General features: G+C 44.6%; 1 protein-coding gene across 1 annotated transcript in view; it reads right to left on the bottom strand.

Moving 5' to 3' along the window:
• Window positions 1-7,216: 7,216 nt before the first annotated feature.
• Window positions 7,217-22,912, bottom strand: part of shank2b (SH3 and multiple ankyrin repeat domains 2b) — a 222,288-nt gene continuing 206,592 nt past the window's right edge. Inside the window, exons 21-22 of the mRNA XM_085358502.1 lie at window positions 19,230-21,732; window positions 7,217-7,757 (exon numbers count right to left, since the gene is read on the bottom strand). Coding sequence (XP_085214628.1) covers window positions 7,217-7,757; window positions 19,230-21,732 — 3,044 coding nt within the window. The remainder of the gene's footprint in view (window positions 7,758-19,229; window positions 21,733-22,912) is intronic.

Raw genomic sequence — 22,912 nt, 5'->3', positions numbered from 1 at the left:
AAAAAAATCTTTGGTCTGTGTTTATTCTCATGGAAACAGAGTAAAATAATTTCTGTTTAACTGAACAATGTACTAAATAAATACTGGAATTTAGAAACTTTGACGTGGAATTGGATTAATATATTTTAAAGTTTAATCACTCAATACTTTAGAAGATTAATATTGTACTCTGTTTGTGGCTCCATAATGTAGTGGTTCAAGCGTTCACTTGGCAAGCAAAAGGTCACTGGTTTGATTCCAGCTGGAGACACAAATCCATTGGTAGATGTTGTAAGGACAGGACACATCACATTTGGAGCTTCCTGCTGTGGTGACACGTGACAAAGGAGCAGCTGAGTTCAGTTTAATGGAGTTAGTATGTAAATCATCTCCTGGGAGGGTCCCTGTGCATCTGTGATGCAGAAACATCATCCAACTTATTCTTCATAACTACTTTTACCTCACTGCTCTCCAGCTACGTCTTCATCCATACCAAGGTTGCTAAGCACTCGCTGTTACTGTGCTTAAGTAGGAATTTTTACACAATTTTTCTGATTTTCTCAGTGAAAAAAAAGGAAACGCTCTGGTGTAATTGTCTGATTATTCTGGCGATGCACACGATTCTCAGCCAACATACCAAAAACAAAGAGACCGTAATTGTGGAACGTACAAAGCAGGACAACAAAACGCAGTTATATGAGCATTCAGCGTCTGCGTAATAAAGAAAAGATGCTTCCTGTTATTCCAGATGACGGAATTTAGTTCATCCCCACAGACCGACTACCTCAGGTGTGGCTGGCTGCTTCTTAGCTGACACACAGACACTTAGACCCACGCACCAGGCCTGTACTATAAGGACTGAGAGGGATACAGTAGTGCAATATTATATTTATTTCTTACAGTGAATTTTGGTTGCCATACAAGAAGTTTTGAGGAATTGAGGGGGGAGGGGGAAGGAAGAGTGCAGTTACAGGAAAATTCTCTCTCTTTTCATTTCAGTAATTAGTTGACTCTATGATGATTTAATAGCACAAAATTACAGCAACATAGAAAACATGAACACAAGTCTTTGCACAAATTACCGAAAACATCTTAGCCTCTATGAAGACTTAATCAATGAGTAAAATCTATTCATGGAAAAAAAAACAGAACTTAATTGATCAAAAAGAAAAGAAAAAAAAGAAAAAGTTACCCAAATGTTGGACAATGAAAGAGTGGGAGCAGTGTTTTGACGGGGAGTGGAAGTGGGTTAGTGAGCCATGCCTGTGGTGAACACGGCCCGGTGAAACGCCACGCTACGGTGATGCTCTTTAAAGATTATTACTACATCTACTCAGCTCTACATGTCCACAGATAAAAGTGCTGAGTGACCCACTGATCCACAGGAAGGGATCAACAGGCACCGCACATCTTTTTGGTGGATCTCTGTATGTATACATACACACATATATATATATATATATATACGTTTCATATAGTTTCCTATCAACATGGCCTGCAGATATACTTTTAGAAATGTAACTTTTGTGTTTTTTAACAAAAAACCCAGACTCGGGGATTTCAAAGCCTGGGTTCAGTGGTCACTTGATTGGCCAAAGTATTACTACTGCAGTAGAGAGTGCATCTATTTTAGGCAACGCTTAATAAAACACTGACAAGTGATTGCATCATGATATGTAACTTTAAAATGGCAAAAGAAAACACAACCAAGGAGATTCAGTTAGAATAAATATTGCTTCTTACATAACCCATAAGTTTAATAATATCCACATCGCATCTACGTATATATGGTATTTCTGTTTGGCAATCCACACATCAGTGTTGAACAGTTTTTGTTCAGGTAACCTCTATAAAATTTCATAGAACTCTATACAAATCTTTAAAAATACTGTGCTTTTCTACCCCGCCTGGCACGCCACTGTACGTGTTTTGAAAAGAAGTTCAAACAGGAACAGGATTGTAGCAGCATTGTCCCGTGCCGGCCTCCGTACGGCTAATGTTCACAGAACACAGAACTTGTGTATGTTTCATTTGTCACCTCAAAAAGCAGCGCCTACGTGAAGCTGTGGAGTGCGACATGAACGCAAATAAGGGCAGAAGAAAACCAGATATATTTCCAGACACTGCTTACTGTCAAGCACATATCAACGCTCTATCTAAGAGTGCTCTGAAAAAATCTACTTGGAGAGAGCGCCTTCTATCTACGGAGCTGTGTGACTGACGGAGGTGGAGGGCGGAGGGGGGCGAGCTGGTTACAGATGATGACGGGGCAAATGAGACCAGTGCTTAGGTCATCAGGTCAGCTCTGACAACAATAAATCTATCTTCTTAGAATTTTTTTCTTCTAAACATCTGAATAGATCTATACATATAATCTAATAGACATTTTAATCCATTTAAACACTCTTATATACACGACAGCGCATACTGCACTTCTACTTCCGACTAACCCGTTATCACTGCTGGCAAACGCACCGTCTGACTTGGGTTTAAACTGGATCCTCGGTCTGAATCCTGCCTCTGCTGCGGTGAAACTATGGGACTCGAATCGAGCAGCAGTTTTCTATCCCTGTCTGCTCTCACGCCGGGCTCACACTGATGACCGCGTGCTGGCTTGGTCAAGTGATTATTCTCCGTTTCTTGCACAGTGGTTAGAATGTAGGAGACGGCAATGTGAACACATAATTATGTAAAACCCAAAGCTCGAAAATGGTTCAGCGTGATTCGATGACATCTGACTCCAGCTTGCAGTTAAGGACGTTTAGAAGAAAGTGTCCTGTTACGCCCTAAAGACAAAGAGTCTGCTTTCAGAGTCTGTGACTATTAGTTTGCTTTAGTGCTGCTTGCCACCACGAAGGACTGTTCCAGTTTTTCCATTTTGAATCTGGTCAGATTTGAACTCAAGTTAACCAAATGCACACAGTTTATTATTATTTTCCTCATAAGCAAAAAACAGCATACAAAATGTTTCAATGATTCTTTTTTGCTCCATAAAAATGTTACTTATCGTAGCTTTTGAAATACCAATCACTGAACTGAAGTTCTTAAACGTTAGTTTGCTTAAAGCATTCTGGTATATTCAAACATGTAAAAGTTCAAAAGTAAACAAAAGAATGTTTGTAAAGGATTTCACACTGGAGTCAAACGCAACAAAACGCCATCCAGTGAGAACCTTAAGCAGCTCAGTATTTTGGGAAATACACACACCGCTTTCTTCCAGGAAGAAAATCTGCACCAGTCTTCTGTCTGTGAGTCGAGCTCAGGGAGAAATATCCACCTCAATAATCAAAGACAAGATAAAGGTCCTCACCAACAAATCTTTTCACAACCTGTGGCTCGACTCGATGCTAAGCTAACCTACTTTGCACTCTTTGCACAGAGAACTGCATGAACATCTCAGTTTTACCTACTTCTATAAGTCAATGCATTCTTCAACTGAGCAATTTAGTTAGTGTACCTGAGTTTGACTTTTTACTGTCTACACCTTCTAAAGCTGTAAATGCAGTTGTAAAAGAGAAACATTGTTTCTAAATGAGTGTCCTTTTCTACACGGAATCACGTGATATTCCAACCGATTATTATTGGATACTAACGTGTTGTGTCCGTGTATGTTTTGTCCGATATGTACGAAACCTTTTTTGTTTTATAATACAGAAAAAATGATCCTTCAGTGATCTAGAAACACGTGTGTGCTCTAAATAGGACTGACGTTTAAAGTAAAAATACTGATATTCACTAGTAACTGACGTGAGTGGCTGTAGCTCAGGAGGTAGAGCAGGTCATCCACTGATCGGAAGGTTGGTGGTTCGATTCCTGGCTTCCCCTAGTCTACATGCCAAATATCCTTGGCAAATTGCTCTCCGATGCATCCATGTGAGTGTGTGAATGTTAGCTATACATTCACGCACATCTTAGAAAGGTGTGCTTGGGTGAATGCACAAGTTGTGTAAAGCACTTTGAGTGCTCAGATGAGTAGAAAAGCGCTAGAACCAGTCCATTTACCATTTACTTAATCTTTGGATTAAGCGTAATGCTTCCAGCATGTCTGTCTCATAAAGCAAACACTTTACCAGACAGATGATTTACCAGTCCAGTATCTGGTACTGAGTTAGAACACCTGGGTCCTGTACCACAGCAAGTTCTACACAACCAACTTTCCATTATGTGGATTCACTCATCCTAACATTAGCAATAAGGATAAGTGGTCACTCAAAGCTGGTTATCAACTCCCAAAACTAATTTAGGGTTTCATCAGCACGGGTATATGAAAGGAGTGGTGTTGGCAGCATTTGACCAATCTGAAAGGAGCATTTCACTGGTCATATATGAGTCTTCTTCCACACAAAACGATCCCTGTGAGTGTCACCCACACCAATCAGATGATGATAAAAATCTAACAGCAAATGCAACATTGCTGCAAATAAGATGGGACAGCAGTGCTACAAAGCATGAATCTGGTGATTTCTCGCACACAGCTGCAACATTTATATTATTCCTGAATGCTCTCTCCATGCTGCTGTTTGTTTTTAAGGTGCACTTTAAAGATCTGAAACGTTAAACAGGAGTCATTTAAACATTAAATGTTACTGCCCACAGCCTGATAAAGGAGAAATGAATCTGACTGGTTGAACAGGTGCTCTTGTTGGGCGATCTTCATCCCAGTAGCTGCAAAAGATATCTCGCAGCAGATCAGAATCAAGTATAACAACATTTTACACGTTTTCTAAATCACCAAATTTATATGCGCACATTCGGGGGAAAGTTTACGCTTCATTCTGTGGTTGTAGGTCCAGCTTAACAAGCTGCACATGTAAAATGTGTTTCCCCAGCAGAGAATCTACAATCTGTAACCTTCTCCTGACAGTTTTAGTTTTTATTCTTTCAGCTGCAGACTCAGTGCTGTTTAAGGGGTTTGACAGATTAAATATAAAAACAGTTCAAAGGCTTAATGTGTGCAGAGATGTCATATGAGGACAGCAAGTACAGTGTAGGTGTCCTGTTTTAGGATGCAGCTGACGGATAAAACATTCAATTATAAAGTAATATCTACAAATCTATATTTATTTCTGATAATCATCAGGGAAGCGCAGAGACATTAGGCACTGCTGAAAGACTTTAGTCCCTCCTACTCTGCCTGTAGAGGTCAGAGGGATCCTGCTATTTTCTGGAGAATTGATTGGTCAGTAGCCAATGACTTAGGTGGACATCGTAAGTTACCATAGCGATGTACCCCAGTATGATGTCAACCACCTTTGCACTACAGAAAACCAAGAGTTAACCCAGAAGTTACTTGGATGGCCTAAAATCCTGCTGCACAGTACAGGCCTCTGGTGGCCTTCTCTCATTTTTGTGATTTAACGATGCAAACAGCCTGTAGGTGCATTACTGCTGTCCGGTGTTATATCCTGCTAAGGACCAGGAAAAACAAGGGAAATGTATATAAACAAACTACAGGATGATGTCTCCTAGCTTGGATCCAGTGTAAGAATCCTGTCAGCACTATCTGCAGTACATTTATCAAAGTAGCAAAGCCGAGTAGTTGGTACTAGTTTGTGAAAGACAGTCTCTCTCTTGAAATGACAAAGTTCCAGTTGAAAGTCAAACTCATGTGAAAAACTTGACCATCTTCTCATCATCCCACACAGTGGAAGCTTAGTAAGGTTTAGACCACCTTACATTTGGGGCTAGATTGTTGGTTGATAGTTTTCCTTTGTTTGAATAAATGCGTGTTTATGCGTATCGATGTGTCATATCTTCTGCTCTCATTGAAAGTGAGCATAAAACAGGTGGACGGATGTTTTGCATTTCACTCCAGCTCTCAGCGACCAGTAAGAGAGCGATATCGATCTTTCTATTTCACAGCAAGAAAGCGAGTAAGTGGATTTCCCAAAATAATGCACGAATGCTAGAAACACACAGTGTAATAACCACTCTGTTCTACCACTTACACACAGGGTGTCTGGTACGTTAGCGTTACTGTGGGCAGGTGCCGACCTGCTGTAAGTGAAGAAGATTTGATGGTAAAAATACAAAAAGTAACACTTTTAGTTTCCCTATAAGTGCCCTATATAGCAGATTCATAGAAATAGTTAAATGGACCTTAATGATATTTTGGGTGAACTATTAACACACACACATGCACACAGAAGTAGGAAAGGAAAAACCGAGAGAGGAGAAGGACGCACTCTCAGCGAAGCTGGCACAACCATTTTCCTGTTCCAACATCTGTACGTCCATCTTGCATCCTCACCTTGGTTTTTCTTGAGTCACGAGGTGGACATCGAGCAGGTGCGGACTGCCGCAGGACTTCACGGACCCAGCTCGGGCGCAGCTCCTCCTCTGGTGACCACCCCTCTCCACACTTTGATCTTTGTCAGGGAAGAAGGCCATCGCAGTAACTACACGTGTGTAAGTGCTCAGGATGTAAAGACTGTGTGAAATCTCATTCGTCAGCTTGTGGCACTGTGCAGAAAGTGTGTGTGTGTGTGTGTGTGTGTGTGTGTGTGTGTGTGTGTGTGTGTGTGTGTGTGTGTGTGTGTGTGTGGATATGGTTTAGTATTAGTTAAACATGTCAGCAAATGCTGTTGTTTTGACACAAACAGGTGAAAAGCAAAAAAGAACAAAAAAGAACAAAAATGAAGTCTATCTCAAATTGTTCTCTACAACCTTAGATGCACCCAGAAATATAACTCCGGTAGGACTCTAGTGAAGAAATATTCTCTGAACAAACTCTAGCAAAGATAGAAAAGGAGCAACGACCAGCTCAGCTGGGTTTTCATGCACCCACACCGGGGTGTATGGAAAAAGTCTTGAGTATCCAAAGCAGTCAGGTGACCACGAGTCTTTGTGTGAAGAAACTTCCAGACAAGTGTTTTTTCCCAGTGTTTCCAGAATATGTTGTTTTCTTTACAGTCCCACATACTGTCCTCCTTTCTCTCGCCTTGATTTGACATAGCAGCTATTCTCTTCTTTCTCCCCCTGCAGTTCCCCCAAACATCCCATGATCCCCTGATGCTCAGGACAGTGGGAAGCAGGAAGAGGGCGAACAACACTGGAGCACTGAGATGAGGCCGACAGCGGAGGATGGGAGGAGACATACACAGCAAGAGGCAGCATCAGCTTGGACAAAACTTCCACCCGGTTCCACGTCTTGAGATTATGTCTGATGAAGAGATTGGTAAAAGTGATTCGTGACACCTCCCTCTCCTTGGCCCTGACTCCACACGTCGCCAGCCCGTCACCTCGGGGCTTGTCTGTCCTGCAGCAGCTTGAGGGCCCTCTCAATGTTCATGCGGTGGCCCACTCTTGTCACGCCCAGGTCTATCAGGTCCTCCTTCTGCAGCGAGGGCAGATGAGCACCCTCGATCTCATTGTCCAGGAAAGCGTCCCTGTGCTCCCCCAGGTTGAGACTCTCCAGCCAGTCCGCCACGTCGTGCTTGCTCCACAGCTCCATGGGTTTGGAGGCGAAAGGCTTGCCTGAGGCTGCCACGGCCTGCATCAGCGTAAGTGGAGATGGAGAGCGCGAGCTCCCGCTGCCGCCACACGAGGAGCTCAGGCTGTAGCCGCCGCCGCTGCCCAAAGGTGGGGTTGGCAGGCCGAAGACATCTGTGAGGGTGGGCGACACAGAGGGAGGCAGTGAAGAGCAGGGGGTGAGGGAGGACGCCGAGTCTGGAGGGCTGCAGGGGTGCGTCTGGGATGGGAGACTGCTGGGAGGGGTGGAGGTGAGGGTGGTAGCGGCGGCAGCATTGTTACGCATTCCTGAGTCATCGGTAGGAGGCCTAAGAGGGACAAAGAAGAGATGAGCGGTTAGTTCGGGTCAGACTGAGCCAACATAAAAGCCTGACATAAATAACACAGCAAACACTTTGCATTTCTTTGGCACTTTAAGGAAACGTGCAATAAATGTGCAACTGAAATCATAATTTAAAACCTGGATTAGATCTTAGTCAGACTCTATTCAGTCCAGTTCTACGTTTACAATAACATGTGGTTGCCACAGGTTGCTAACAGAAGCTAACAGCAAAGGCTCAAAGTATCACAGATTAAGAAAAACCACTTTGCAACATGAAGGTAGGTCAGGACCCTTGAGGATGCAGGCGTATCACTGTCACAGTCTGCAGTGTAGAGACTCCATGAAGGGAGAGTTTACCACAAAGTGCAAAACACTTATTATCCTCGAGGCCAGGAAGGCCTGGTTACACTGTGACTGCTGGCGCTCATGCTGCAAAACTGACTGAGCAATGACTCAAAGCAATTCTTCAACGGCATACTTTTCAGTCACTAAAGACTTGCAAATAGTGGAATAGTGCAATACTCCAAAAGACCACAAGGTGGCACCATATGCAAACAGCAGGTACACAAAGTCTGAGGCCATTTTCCAGTTCTCTGGTTATTTAGTTAGCTACTATGAACTTGTTAGTGTATCTTTGAACTAACACACCATTATTGTAATATGAGCACAAGATGTGATCATTAAGATCAGGTGAAAAATCCAGATTTTCTTCTTCTGAAAATGATTTAATGCAGAAATATTAAAAGTACATCAGTAATGCATTTCTCTTTAAACTGCGTATCTCTGATGATTTAACGAGTATTTAGTAAAGCATTAAGAAAATAAAGAGAAGCTGAAGTGAAACTAATAGTAAATACACCATAGTTGTGGGTATGAGCTGGACCGGTAAGCTCACCACATGTAAGCTGGAACAGGTCCCGATGACCAGCTGAAGGCTGCTTACAGCTAATGGATTATTCTCACTTTTGCATTAAATTTGGGATCTTCGAATAACATTTCTTTCGGCTGAAATTCATTTTTTAAGAACAAGTAATTTCATTCAACCAAAAAAGCCCATACAGCCTTCATTCCTCGTTGCAGAAAGGATTTTCTAGGCCTCTTAATATGTATGTGCAATGGCTTATCACATGATTATGACATAATTAGTATAGCAGCTTTAATAACGAGTGAGTGCAGGCTTCAGCATTCAGAAAAAGATGCTGCATGCTGAGAGTGCCGCAGCCCGAGGGAAGCCGGCAGTGTTCACACCACCCATTGGCTCTTAATGGATGGATGTCTACCACAACAATGTGAGGAGGGGAAAGGTTAGCCACTCTCATCTTTTTATAGCTATTACAGCATGAGAGAAGCTAAAATAATAGAATAATGAAGTTGCCTTTTCGACCTGAAAAATGTACACTGTCAGCAAAGAAATATTAATCAAATTTCCTCTGAAAGAGGCACAAACATTTCAACTTGTTAGTTTCAGACACTGTGCTCCAAAACAGTCACAGGAAATTGAAACAGGGAAGCTTAATGCTAATTCTTCTTGGTGTTGTGGCTTTATTTAAAGCACATAGTTGAATAAGCGTAGACCTCATTATCCTAGTAATAATCCCGGCTGTCACAGTACTGGAAGATGGGATCATGATACACTATAGCTCACATTTGTACCATGTTTTCAGTCTTGGCTTGAGAATTGCTAAACTTTACTTTACAGAAAGTTGCAGTATAAATTGACAACTCACAGCTGAGAAAAGTGCAAGAAGGTCTTTACACAGTCTGCGGTGTCTTTCTTATCGTCACCAAATTCCATCAAATGACCAAAAACAAAGAACGCATCCCACTGTGTGTGTATCAAACCCCGCGCCCTCCCGAGGCGTAATATACCAACGATTTGTCAAGTCCCAAGGTGACCTTCTGCGTTCTTATGCTACGCGCCGGTTTATGGATGAAATCCAATAGAATGACGCTCCCGCGGTTTACACGTTCCAGCCTTGTATTCCAGCCCTAACCTTAGCCAGCACTTTAATGACGTTAGATAGTGTTTTCCAAAGTGATTTAAGTAAAACGAACATACATATGTGGGTTCATTCCAAACGGTTCTCATGTTTCCTCATTTTCCCGATCTCGTAATAAAGGGACTAGAGTCGAGGCTCAGGTGTGAAATGTATAGTTTTCAGGGTTTTTATCGGTTTTCAGCGTTATTTTGTTATCGTTTTTATCGTTAGCTCTGTTTTCCTGGGTCTTTTCATGTGTGTTATGAATAAATCTTCTTTTTTTCGGTACCGGTACTAGTTTCATTTTGTTGTATTTATCCGCGACACCTTAAAGGCCGGTCCATGAAAATATTGTCGGGCATAAGATCAGATCAGATCAGATCAGAAACTTTATTGTCATTGTCATGAGAACAACGAAATTAAGAATGGTCCCCGATCATTGCATCATCCCTAGCAATATCAAAATATAAATAAAACAATAAAATTCAATAAATAAAATAGATAGAATACTTAAAATACTAATAAGATATAACAGTAAAACATTCACATACATTCCCACACACATGCTTCAGACCGTGCATAGATTAACACAAGAGTGGCGTGATGGACATTTTTTTGTAGTATTCAGATGTGTTATTGCAGTTGGATAACAGCTGTGTTTGAGTCTATTAGTCCTTGCTCTGATTGCCCTGTACCGTCTGCCTGAGGGCAACAGTTCGAACAGGGAGTGGCCAGGATGTGAGGTGTCTTTTATGATGTTTTGGGCCTTTTTAAAACAGTGGGCGTTGTGTAGAACTTCCAGTGTGGGGAGAGGGCAGCCAGTGATCTTTTGGGCGGTGTTAATGATCCCTTGGAGTGCTTTCCTCTGAGCCCCTGTGCAGCTAGTGTACCAGATGCATATGCAGTAAGTTAGAACACTCTCAATGGTGGCTCTGTAGAAGGACACCAGCAGTCTCTGTGTGATGTTATTCCTCCTGAGAATTCTCAGGAAGTACAGTCTCTGTTGGGCCTTTTTCAGCAGCTCGGAGGTGTTCACACTCCAGGAAAGGTTCTCCTCTATATTGACTCCCAGGAAGCGGAAGCTTGCCACCCTTTCTACACAGTCCCCATTTATGAATAGTGGTTGGATCTCTGCCTTTTTCCTTCTGAAGTCTATTATGAGTTCTTTGGTTTTTGAAGTGTTGAGGAGGAGGTTATTGGCCTTACACCATGACGTCAGCTGCTCCACCTCGTCTCTGTACGTAGACTCGTCTCCCTTGGAAATGAGCCCCACCACTGTGGTGTCATCTGCAAATTTCACAAAGATGTTGCTGTGGTGGCGAGGAGTGCAGTCGTGTGTGTAGAGAGAGTAGAGCAGTGGACTGAGCACACAGCCCTGGGGTGAGCCAGTGCTGAGACTCAGGGCTGAGGATGTGTGATGGCCAACTCTGACTCTCTGTCTACGGCCCGAGAGGAAGCTGTTGATCCACATGCAGGTGCTGTATGGAAGCCCCAGGTCTTGTAGCTTGGCCACCAGTTTGTGTGGAAGGATGGTGTTAAAAGCTGAGCAGTAATCCACGAAGAGCATCCGCACATAGCTACCATGCTCTTCCAGGTGAGTTAATGCAGCATGGAGTGCTGTGGCTACAGCGTCTTCCGTGGATCGGTTTGCTCTGTAGGCAAACTGGTGTGGATCCAGGCTGCGGGGCAGGGCTGCTGTGATGTGTCTGCGGACCAGCTTCTCGAAGCATTTCATTACCACTGGGGTGAGTGCCACCGGTCTGTAGTCATTCAGGCCGGTGATGTGGGGCTTCTTAGGCAAGGGGACTATGGTGGAGGACTTCAGGCAGAGTGGGACAGTCGCCTGTGCGAGGGATTTGTTGAAAATCCTGGTGAAGATCCCAGCCAGCTGTCCTGCACAATCCCTCAATATTCGACCTGGCACACCATCAGGACCCGCCGCCTTCCTCGGGTTAACAGCCTGCAGCATGCGCCTCACCTCGTGCTCTTCCAGGGTGAGGGTGGTGCTGCTATGGGTGGCGTGTTGCTGCTGTGGCGCAACCGGTCCGTGGCGCAAAAAAGGTTGGGGGCCGCTGATATAGCAGCATATAGGAGCATTCCTAGACTTCTGTTAGCCAGCTGGTCTGGTTATGGTCGCTGAATAAGTCTTAACCCTGGCAAACAGCCAGTGTCAAAGAATTTATCAGCAAACTCACCTTAAAAACTAAACAGCACCATACAAGAGTCATTGAGCAAAATACACAAAAATAACAGCATAAGATAGAAACTGTACAAACAGGACAGATGTGAAGTGATCGTTGCTGCGTGGATAACAGTGGTAGGCTTCTGTGCTCACCCAGAGCTCCGTGCCTGAGATAATCGTATCATATCCTCTACGTCTGAAGCCGGAGCTTTTCATTCACAGGGATCATTTGTACATTTACTGGCCTCGTTATATATATGTATATGTTTAATATGAGCATTCACTACTCACACAGCATATATACATGACAGAAAATGCGACCCTTTCTGCTCAACTTTCTGCTTCACGTCTGTGCAGAGCCTGAATAATGCTGTGGGAAAAACGATGTAAGACTGTCACACAGCTGTGTACCAGTGTCTTAGACGTGCAACAAAAGCCCTCATTTTTGCACAAAAAGTAGGCGATGGATTGGCTGATTCTCTCAGCCTGCTTTGAATTGGTGTGTTCATTGTTGCCACTTTTTCCCCTGTTGTGCTAATTTGAATGAACAAAAGCAATTTTATTGTTCCTGTACTGAAGAGAAAAACAAACAAAGAAAAAAACAATTTAAAAACAGCTTCACTGGCACCCTGGTTACTGAAGGCAGTCATTGATCCACATCTTTGATTTGGCCAAGACTTCGTGCTGGATGCCTGTCCTGAAGAAACCCTCAGCATTTGGCCTCGCTTGGGTCTGCCACTAGGAATATACCGACGTATGCCTCCTTGTGACTGGGCCTTTCACATGACACCCTACTACTCTGACATCTTTTACTTCCTACATAGTAAACCTGATGAGGTTATCCATTTAGTTGATGCAATCAGTGAATTGTGGTAGATTCTAAGACTTGATTTTCATCCACAATAAACTGGAAGAAAATTTAGCTACCTGAAGCAACAGCTGGCTGATGCTCCTGAAGTGGGAATGGTATTGTTAATATGCAAACTGCCGTGACCAGTAATCAGTGGCCATGACAATTTGCCTATTAAAACTGATGAAACTGAGCTCATGGCGCACTCTTGGTTATTGGTGTAAGTTTTGGTCATTATGCAAATGTGCTGTTGAAGAAACCTGCTGTCAGCTGAGACCGAAGAAGTCGTGTGGAGGAGTAATTAAAGATTCCTCTCACTGAAAACGCTGCGTCCAGATGAACAGAATGAACTTTCTGGAATGGTTGAAGCTAGGCTGAGAAGAAGGTGAGGGTCAGTGAGCAGTAGTGCGGCTTCCAGCTGAAAATAAGCACTGCAGATGTAATGTTTGCTTTGAGAGTGTTGACAGAGAACTATGTGGATCTAGAGAAAGCATACGATAGGGTGTCAAGAGAGGAGCTGTGGCACTCCAAGAGGAAGTCATAGAAGTACGTGAAGGTCTTGCAGGACATGAGGACAGTGAGATAATGGTGACAGAAGTGACTGATGAGTTCAAGGTGGAGGTGGAATTACATCAGGAATGATCTTTGCTGTTGGAGAGACTGACAGCTGAGGTGAGGCCAGTGTAGCCGTGAAGCTGCAGCGAGCAGAGCTGCGCTGATTACAAGGAGCTGAGAATCACACGCAAGATGTGGTGCAGTGGGAATGTATATTAAGTTATTAAGTAACCCGACATCACAACAACCAAAAACAAACACACACAAGTGTGTGCTGTGTAAATCTGAATGAGTAAGAAGCATCACCATCACACATTACCTGAGGCTCCAGATGGAGGGTTGTGACGGCCATGCTGGACTGTGGAGCAGTGAGACACCCCCCACCCCCACACCTCACCACCACAGCACACAAACACACATCAATCCATGCAGAACCATCATACCTTAATTCAGTTTCCCCTGAGGATTCAGTTTCCAGTTGAGTCCTCTGCTAATAGATTGATTGAATTGTCAACACACAGTTTGTGCGCACACTGACTGACTGCACTGAGAAACTGCGCCAGGAGGCAGAAAGCAGTCCAAATCTGACCTCTGCCCTGTCAGACGGACTTTTCCCATCAATTTCTCTGTGCTATGTGTAGCCTAGATATTGTTCTTTCCTACTTGTAGCATATGGAAAGGCCCGAGGGGAAGTGAAGTAGACTAAGGGGGTCCTTCTGCCAAAATGGAACTAGGCCAAAGTTAAAGTGCTGCTTCCCTGCTTCTTAGTAAATAAAACTTTCACTTTATCACAGCGCATGTTGGATGGATGAGATGGAAACAGAGGACACCATGTTGACCACAGAGAAAACTGCACACATGAAAGACAAAAGAAGAACATGGGAGAACACCACATGTTTTAGAAACAGGTTTTACTCCACTGAAAGGTTAAAAATACTTCATTCGAAGCCTTCCCAGTGTTTCTCTAATTGCTCCTCTATCATCTGTGAAAGACTTTTTGTTGCAGGTGTTAAACTGATGTGAAAAGCATGTAATTGGCTGTTAAGGCTGATTAGCGCAGGGTCTTCTTTAGCTTCGCTGACCTTAATTCCATTTCTTGCAGCTACAAAGAGTAGCACATGAAAAGCCGAGCACAGCGCTCTGCTGTGTAGCAAAGTACTGTGGATTGCATAACCTCGGGAGCCATCCACGATTTATATAGTCCAGATTAAGTTATGAATTTTATATTCTGAGAAAGCCGGACATCACACTTCCTGTCACAAGTCCCAATAGCTCCATCATGGGTAGAATCTGGGGGCACTAAATAGGTCTAAATTCCATACAGAGGCATTGTTAAGCCAAGTCCAGCCAAGTAACTGACAACCATATGGAAGCTAAGGTATTTACTCTATTGTTGGAAAAAAGGTAGAACAGTGATCACTCCCTAAACATGACACAGAGAAATCGTGCATTGAAGAAACCTCACCCTGAGCCTGTAGGCCAGGGGTGTCCAACTCCAGGCCTCGAGGGCCGGTGTCCTGCAGGTTTTAGATCTCACCCTGGGTCAACACACCTGAATCAAATGATTAGTTCATTACCAGGCCTCTGGAGGTCATTTAGCCATTTGAATCAGCTGTGTTGGATCAAGGACACATCTAACCGGCACTCAAGACCTGGAGTTGCCCCCCCTGCTGTAGGCATGTGGCTGAAACATTACACCAGGCACTTACAGTCCAAAGACATCAGTGTTAGGTTGTTTGGTGGATCGTAACTGGCTGTAGATGTGAATGCAAAGTAGATGAAGTCCTGTGTGGATTGAATAAATTTCTGTATGAATATTTGTGAACAAAGTAATGTGGCTGGGCCCAGAGAAGCACTATAGAAATGCAGATGTTCAGGTTATATTAACTAATGTAAGTTAATGTAACCTGAATGTCTGTGACCTGTTTGCCCAACGATCACTCAATCCAGCCAAATACAAATCTTACACTCTGCATTTCTCCCCCACACATAAGCACCACGAACACGTGGCCTCTGCTGAGCACAGGGACAGTGCTTGCTTCCCATCAGCTGAGTGACTTTGGTACAAGATGATGCAGTGCTATTGATATCGGTGGTGGGAGACCTCACCTTCACCACGCCCACGCATCGCATGACACCCTTCGTCTTTCTAGCACACACCGGCTCGTGCATACAGGGTCGCGCTCACTGCCATGCACAGAAGCCTTTTATAGAAGCCTTTAATACGCGCTCTCACACACAGACTGACACGGGTTACGTAAGGATGGCCTACAAAAGCAGCGCAGCACGTGACCTGTGTGAGATGATGCTGAGCTCTGCCGAGGGTTAGGCCTGCCATCTCTTGCTCCATCTCTCTCTTACACACATGCACGCACACGCTCGCATATAAATCTGCACCCCTCCCCCGACTCAAACTGACATCACTGCAGGCCTCAAGGCTGCTCTCATCAGGCGGTTACTAGGCAACCGTTTCGTCCACAGGCACAACCAACGCACATTTAATCTGGGAGACCAGGAGAGAGAGAAGTACAAATATCCAGAGAAGAAAATCTGATGTTATCACCGCTTCTTTGGCTGATTCCAACATACCAGAGAAGACAGAAAACCGAGAGAGGGAGAGAGCTGTAGAGTGTGCACAAGAATGAGCGAGAGAGCAAAGGATGCAGTGACAGAGGGAGAGCATGTGTGAATCTAGGCCATGTTCTGTGCATTTCTGTTGCCATCTGTTTGACGGTCACAGAAACAGGAGCACCTTCACCCTCCTCGGGCTTCTTCAGATGACGAGGCGCTCTCTAGCTGCCTACAACCGTATATTCTGCTGCGGCGCTTGGCAGCCTTCTCCACCACACTAAGTAACGCAGGCAATGCAGGCAGATAATCAGAGACCCTGGTGTATACAACAGAGCAGGGTTTAAGCTGACACGAGAAACAAATGCATCGGTGCGACGATTGAAAAGCAGTTACAAATAACTCACTGACTTTGGCGAGAGCGCTCTGCAGTCACCTCTAACCGAGGAAACATCTGGCTCTTAGATCCAGTAAAGGAACTGATCTGAACACATTTAGGTTTTTATCTTGTAGAGAAGATAAAGCTCATCCTGTCTCATCCACAGATATCATCTCTAAATGCTGTTCTGTAAGTATCGGTGTTTTTGCTGATGAAGGCTTTAGTGGACCTCTGTGTAGCCACTGATGTGATTTTATAGGAATAAACGAGGTTTGCTTTTACATTTTAGAGACATTTTAAGGAATGCAAGATTCATTTGGGACATTCAGCCCCTTACATGCTGTTTCATCATTCTGCATTGAGTGGCTTTTCACCTGTGCAAGTGGTTTTTAACACAGGACATTTCTACATTTGTAGACCAATACTTTTAGTACGAAAGTACGAAAAAAAAAAGTGTCTTACCTTTTCTTAACTTTGATCTCTAGTACCTTACTGTTTCTATTGTTCAAATGACAACTGTACTTAGTTCCTCTGTTTGTCACTAACAAGCTCCATGTAGACCAACCCTTTCTGCAACTAAATACTCTACATTTTAAACAGCATATCATTTTCTATACCATGTCACATGGCAGAAATACATACGATCACATAAGTGAAAACAGGCCTTTGATGGAATGTCGGATGATGAGGGAACCTACCTGTGAGAGTGGGAGACACAGAGGGGCATGAAGAAAGGAGAGGTGAAGGAACAACGGGAGACTGGAAAAAAATGGAGATGAAGCTGGAAAGGCGTGAGCTGGAATGAATACAGAAGTTAAAGGTCAACAAACACGACTTTAAGCTGCAGAGGATGACGATGAGGATACCACGACAGCGTGTGGAATGAAGCATGAAGGGAGGAACACAGAGCTGGACCTACTGGACCTGCTGCTGGGCATCCTGCTGCAATTACCCCAAATGGACACCGCTGCGTGGAGCTAATAGTGTTTATTAAATCAGAAAGCACAAGTGCCCAGAGGAACAAAAACCTTCGTGGCACTCTCTACAAGTCTCTGATGAGTGATGGGATTGTTCATACAAAATGCATGCAAGCAGTGAATTATTTATCGTGCTTTTTATTCCCTCTCACAGGAGTGAGATGTGGGTTAAAAAAATGAAAAATGAAAAAACATGAGGTTGGCTGATTCAGGCGCAGTTTCCATCAAAATGTTGTTCCAGCTTGTGTCGAGCACAACGCTTGCTTTGCTAACTGATCATTCTTTAACCATCAACAGGTACAGCTGTGGTCAAATGTTTAGGCAGCGGCACCACTCACAAAACTAATTTTATATTTATTTGCCAACTAATGCCTTTGTGGCTGTTCAACAAACGAGCTACGTGCACGGTGCTCTGTGTTTCTCACATGGACATTTACTGTAAAATGTGCCAGCAAACAGAAGAAATGTGACATAGAGGAGGATTAAGCTAAATAGTGAAATAAATCAGGTAGTAGAGGCGTCATCTACTAACGGGAAGGTTGGTGGTTCAATCCCTTGGCTGCTCCAGTCTAAATGCTCAATATCTTTGGGCACGATACTAAGCCTACGTTGCTCTCTGATGCATCCATCAGTGTGAATGTCAGCTCAAAAGCACTTAACCATAGAAATAACTGCGTGTGTGAAAAAGGCGAGTAAAAAAGCACTAAATAAGAACCAGTCTCTTTACATTCCCAGTGAGGAATCCCACAGTAACTCTTCCATTAAATCTTCAGAAAATTCCCACTGCTACCACAATAAAGTGAAATCTCACGGTGACCAAATATTATCACAAGAAATGTTCAACATGGCTGACTGACGTCAGCAGGTGCTTTATTCTGGAATGTGATGCATCCATACATCATGCACGGATGAACAGAGTGTAAACCAGAACAGGCATACTACCATTTCAAACAACACATGTAGCAAAACCCTGCAGCCACACACAGTTCACAGAACAAGCTGATGTTCCTCCCAATCCCATAATCCTTTTGGGCTCTTCTGACAAACACAACAGCTATAATCAACAATGAAAACACAGGTAACAGCTGGAGTCACCGGACTACACAAAACCAAACTTGTCACAACAAAAACAGAAAAATGAGTTCAAATTTTCACTAATCACTAGTGCTGCCAGCGTTAAAATGACGTTAGCGCCATAACCGCATTAACGCAGCAAATGTCCGTTAGCGAGTTAGTGCAGATCGCCCGGTGCGTGGGGCTGGACAGCACATGTTAACGAGCTAACTGCGCTATCGTGTTGACGCCGTGCAGCCCCACACACGGGGCAATCCGCGCTAACTCGCTGACGGAGATTTGTCGCATTAATGCGGTTATTGTGTTAAGATCATTTTAACGAGACTAACGCTGACAGCACTACTTTTCACATATTCTTTTCACCACTTACTCTCTACTCACTGTCAAACTCAACACTGACATCATCATTCTACTCCAATTATACTCCTGCTCGCCTTCTACAAGCCAATCAGGGTTTATTCTGTGTGCCTTGTGTGTACTGTGGTCATCATCCAATCCTCCATCTTCATCATGAGCAACGTCTAGACTCTGGGGGGGGGGGGTTCTTACTTATCAAATACTGCATCTTAATAAAGCAACTTCATGTTCTTCCAAATTGTCTTGGACTACTTCGGACTATTTTCAGATTTAGCCTAAGCATTCATGGATGCCTGGTTATAATCAGTGGTGATCAATAATTAGTGGATCAGCTTATAAGCCAATATGCATGAAATTTTACAGCTTTCTAGAAGCTAAATTAGACAGAAAATGTGTTTGCTCAGACTCTACAGTGAATAAAGTTCTTACGTAACTAAGCACTAACATGAAAAAGGTGCAAAATAAACAAATGACACATGAACAAAATCTAAACAACAGAAGATAGGAAAAACTAAAGTAAGGAATGACTTCACATACCTTGTTCCGAAGCCCCCTCTGGTGCCTGTTGGGGAGTCAAGGCTTTCTCCTGGCTTGGTTGGCCTGTCGCGATTCATATGCTGTAGAATGGTGCTCAGCTCAGTGATAACTGTGTTCTTGGAGTCTGGTGTGGATGGGGGGCTGCGTAGCTCAGGGGGCTGATCACCCCACAGCTTGGAGGTCCTTTGAGTAGGAGTCCTAGGAGGTTCAGAGGACGAGGGAGGAGGGAGAGGGGCCTGAGGCGGTGACCCATAAGACTCTGGTGGCTCTTCAATGAGAGCATCGTGATAAAGTGACGTTCTATTAATGACAGACTTGCTCTTGGGCTTTGGTGGCACAGGGGGCCGATCCACCAGGAAGGCGTGACCGTCTGCAGTGGCATAGAGGCTCTCCAAAGCACTGTCACAGAAGCCTCCTTCTGATGACAGGGTGGAGATGCTAGACACTGTGCTGGTGGTCTCCATGTGCTGAGGATCCCCACTACTGCGGCTGTCCACCTCTTCAATGCCTGAGTCACCTACCCCTGATTCTGGGTCAGGTGGAGGGGCATACGAGGGGGGCATATTGTTTGCCAACCTTCTGTGTTGATCAGTGACAGGTGGTGGGGCATGAGGGTGGTATGGGGGTAGAGAAGGCCCTCCATTCCGTCTCTGTTGCTGAATCATCTCTGCAATGGCACTAGCCTGGTCATCAGGAATGTCAATACTGTTTGCAAACTCCAGAGGTGGGGGGAGGGGTTCTGAGAACTCAAATTCTTCATCAATGTCAACTGAGGCCAGAGGGGGAGGAGGGATGCGAAAGGGCAGTTTTACAGGTTCGTCCATGGATTCGCCTAAAGGAATGCTCCTCCTCCTTAATGTGGGTGGCTGTGGAGTGGACAGTGTTGAAGAACTAAGAGGATCAGGCTGGTTTGGATCTTTCAGCTCAGACGGTCGGTTGCTGTCCTGCCCCTCGGCCTCTTGGTTGTTCGCCTTGTTGCTTATGTCTGTGCTGGTGTGAACCATCAGTAATCCAGCTGACTTGGGCTGTGATGTGTCTGCCACATCTGCTGGTGCGCTTTTCCTCTCTTCAAGTGCCTGATGCTGCCGCTCTTCCCGTGCTCCATCAGACTCGTACTTCTGCTCTGTCATTTGTCTTTGAAGGCCACCTCGGCCAGGCCGTCCCATTGTTGCCGTGGAGATTGCAGCAAAACTCGTCTCGATTCCAGAGCGGAGTTTGGTGTCAATAAATAGAGGCTGGTTGAGGTCAGGTTTGTGACTTTGCTGAACTGGCAGGGACTGGGCTTCATGCTTGGGGGTTTGTTGAACCTGAGGATTATTTTGAGACTGATTCTGAGGATGGTTTTGTTGCTCTTTCATGGCCCGGTCACGAGCTGCAAGGGCCAGAGCTAGTGGAGAATTAGGGTCCAACGGCTTGCCAGTGACAGGATGGAGGTAGGTTCCATTGGCCCTGTAGTGGCTCTTAGGAGGAGTGGCTGGGAGGCTAACAGGACTGTCCAGGTTGGGACACTGCCCTGTTCTAGTGTTTAGTGGCTCCCGAACAACTGTGGGCTCAGGAGTGTTGAAATCTGTCATATTTCCACTACCGCCACCAACAGGGCGACCGAGCTGCTTTGCCAAAGGAGGGGCTAATATCCTTTGAAGACGCTCGTCGCTGCTGAACATGCCTTCATCGATGGACTTGGACTGGCGAAGGCGAGGGGTTGGCGTGGGACCACTCAAGTCATCATCCCCGATGTCTATTGACTGGAAGGCAATCGAGTTCTTTTTTGCCTCGAGCCTCTTTTCGCGGTCCCGTACTGCTCCAGCAATAGCTGCTGCAAAGGGGTTGCTTAGTGAAAGGGGGTCGTCAGGGCGTAAACCTCCACTTCCACCGACAGCAGGTGTGAGAGGCGGGTGTTCAGGGGTTGTAGGCTCAATTTCCATGCTGCTACCCTGGCTGCTCTTGCCACTGCTGCTAGTGGATGGCTCCTTTACAATGATGGTGGGAATAGGGATAGAGGAGCATGTTCTTTCTACAGGCGTAGTAGGCATGGAAACTGGGCCTGATGGACTTGTTGGCATGTGACACGTCTTCTCTGGGCTGTCTTCCACGTTAGACTGCTTTACTAACATACCCTTCCTTCGGGCTGGTTTTGCTGGCACATACAGCGTCTTATTGCCCACCTCTGAATACGGGTTCTCAGGCACTGGCGTACGCCCCCGAGTTCGTGTGCTCTCAAAGTGCTCAGAGCTCTGACGGAAATAGCCACGCCTCAACGTACCGACGTCGGTGGTCCGGCTTATGGTCGTCACTGCATTGGGCGAGTTTTGGGTAAAGCTTGGTCGTGTTGTGCCATAGCTCTTGGGTGTAGGTCCAGCAGCTGAGTTGTAGGCAGGTGGTGAAGGGGGTGAAATGGCTGGGGGAGGAGGGATGTCCTCTGAGGTGTCAGGCATAGAGAGACTGCGTGAGAACTTGAGTAGGGGAGGTGTGAGGAATCCCTGTTTCTCATCCTCCGATGTACCTTGAAGAAATGGAGCAGAAGGAATAATTATCTCAGGACCTAGGGGAAACATCCCTTTGTTTCACTTCCTGCTTGGCCCCCTAGTTCCAAAAGAAATGCCTTCTTTAGCTCTCTCTGGATTTATTTATATATGCAGGAAAGGTTCCTGAAATTTGTGAGAGGCCAGATAGATGTGAAATGTAACTGCTGTTTCGACAGTAAGTAGGAATATTCTCACCAATTGAAATGTTCAATCTGGAAATCAGGACAGAAGTTATGTAGCTGTTATTACAGAAATAAGGGCAAATGGCCTGCTACTTATCCAGGCCTTTTCCACGCTGAACACTCAAAGCACGTTTTCAGTACAAGACTCATTCACCAAGCACACAAGCACCTTTTTCTATACCTTAGCCCGCTGTCTAATGGTCGCAAAACACTCACACTCTGATGAATGCATTGGGTGCAAACCAGCATTCAATAGCTTGCATGAGTACACGCAGACTGGAGGACCCAGGAAGTGAACCACTGACCTTCCAATTAGTAGAAGACCTGCCCTACCTGCTGAGCCTCAGCCACCCAGAGGAGCTGATGGCTCAAATTAGCTCAAAAATTCACATCAATTTCCTGTTTTTGCTAACATATAATACCAGAAATAAAGGTCTATGTGGGTAAAATCTATGTCTAGTCCAGTATCCAGTTTTAACTTTTACATTAAGATATAAAATTTGCACCAGAGTTTTAAGAGTCTACTCTGTAGGTACAAACCACAAAGCACCCACCGAGTAGTACCATTGAGTACCCTTGAGGATGCAGCCTCGTGACAAGTCTCTATACCGTTAACCCTTTCACGTTAACCCTTTCAGTGGTCACTAGGGTTGGGCGATTGGACGAATATATCGACTTTTTTTTAGTGCTGTCAGCGTTAACGCGCCGTCATCACGACTAACGTGATTAATAATTAACCCATCTGGAGCGCAGACGGAGTCAAAATCCCTGAAATGTCTCTGCCAACGCATTTGGGGCAGTTTGTCCAGAGCTTGTTCATTCTGCGCTCCAGATGGGTCGAGCGCATTAAAAAATTTAATCGCCTTAATCGCGATGAATGCTTTAACGCTGTGTTAATGCTGACAGCCCTAATTTTTATAATTTATAAAATTGTAAAAAAAAAATAATTTATTTTTTAAATTATAATAAAAAATAA

This window comes from Diplotaxodon limnothrissa, linkage group LG1, assembly GCF_057381915.1.
Source record: "Diplotaxodon limnothrissa isolate DT_005_m linkage group LG1, D_limnothrissa_male_GT1.1, whole genome shotgun sequence".
NCBI classification, from domain to species: domain Eukaryota; kingdom Metazoa; phylum Chordata; class Actinopteri; order Cichliformes; family Cichlidae; genus Diplotaxodon; species Diplotaxodon limnothrissa.
This window is presented reverse-complemented; position numbering and strand designations above follow the sequence as displayed.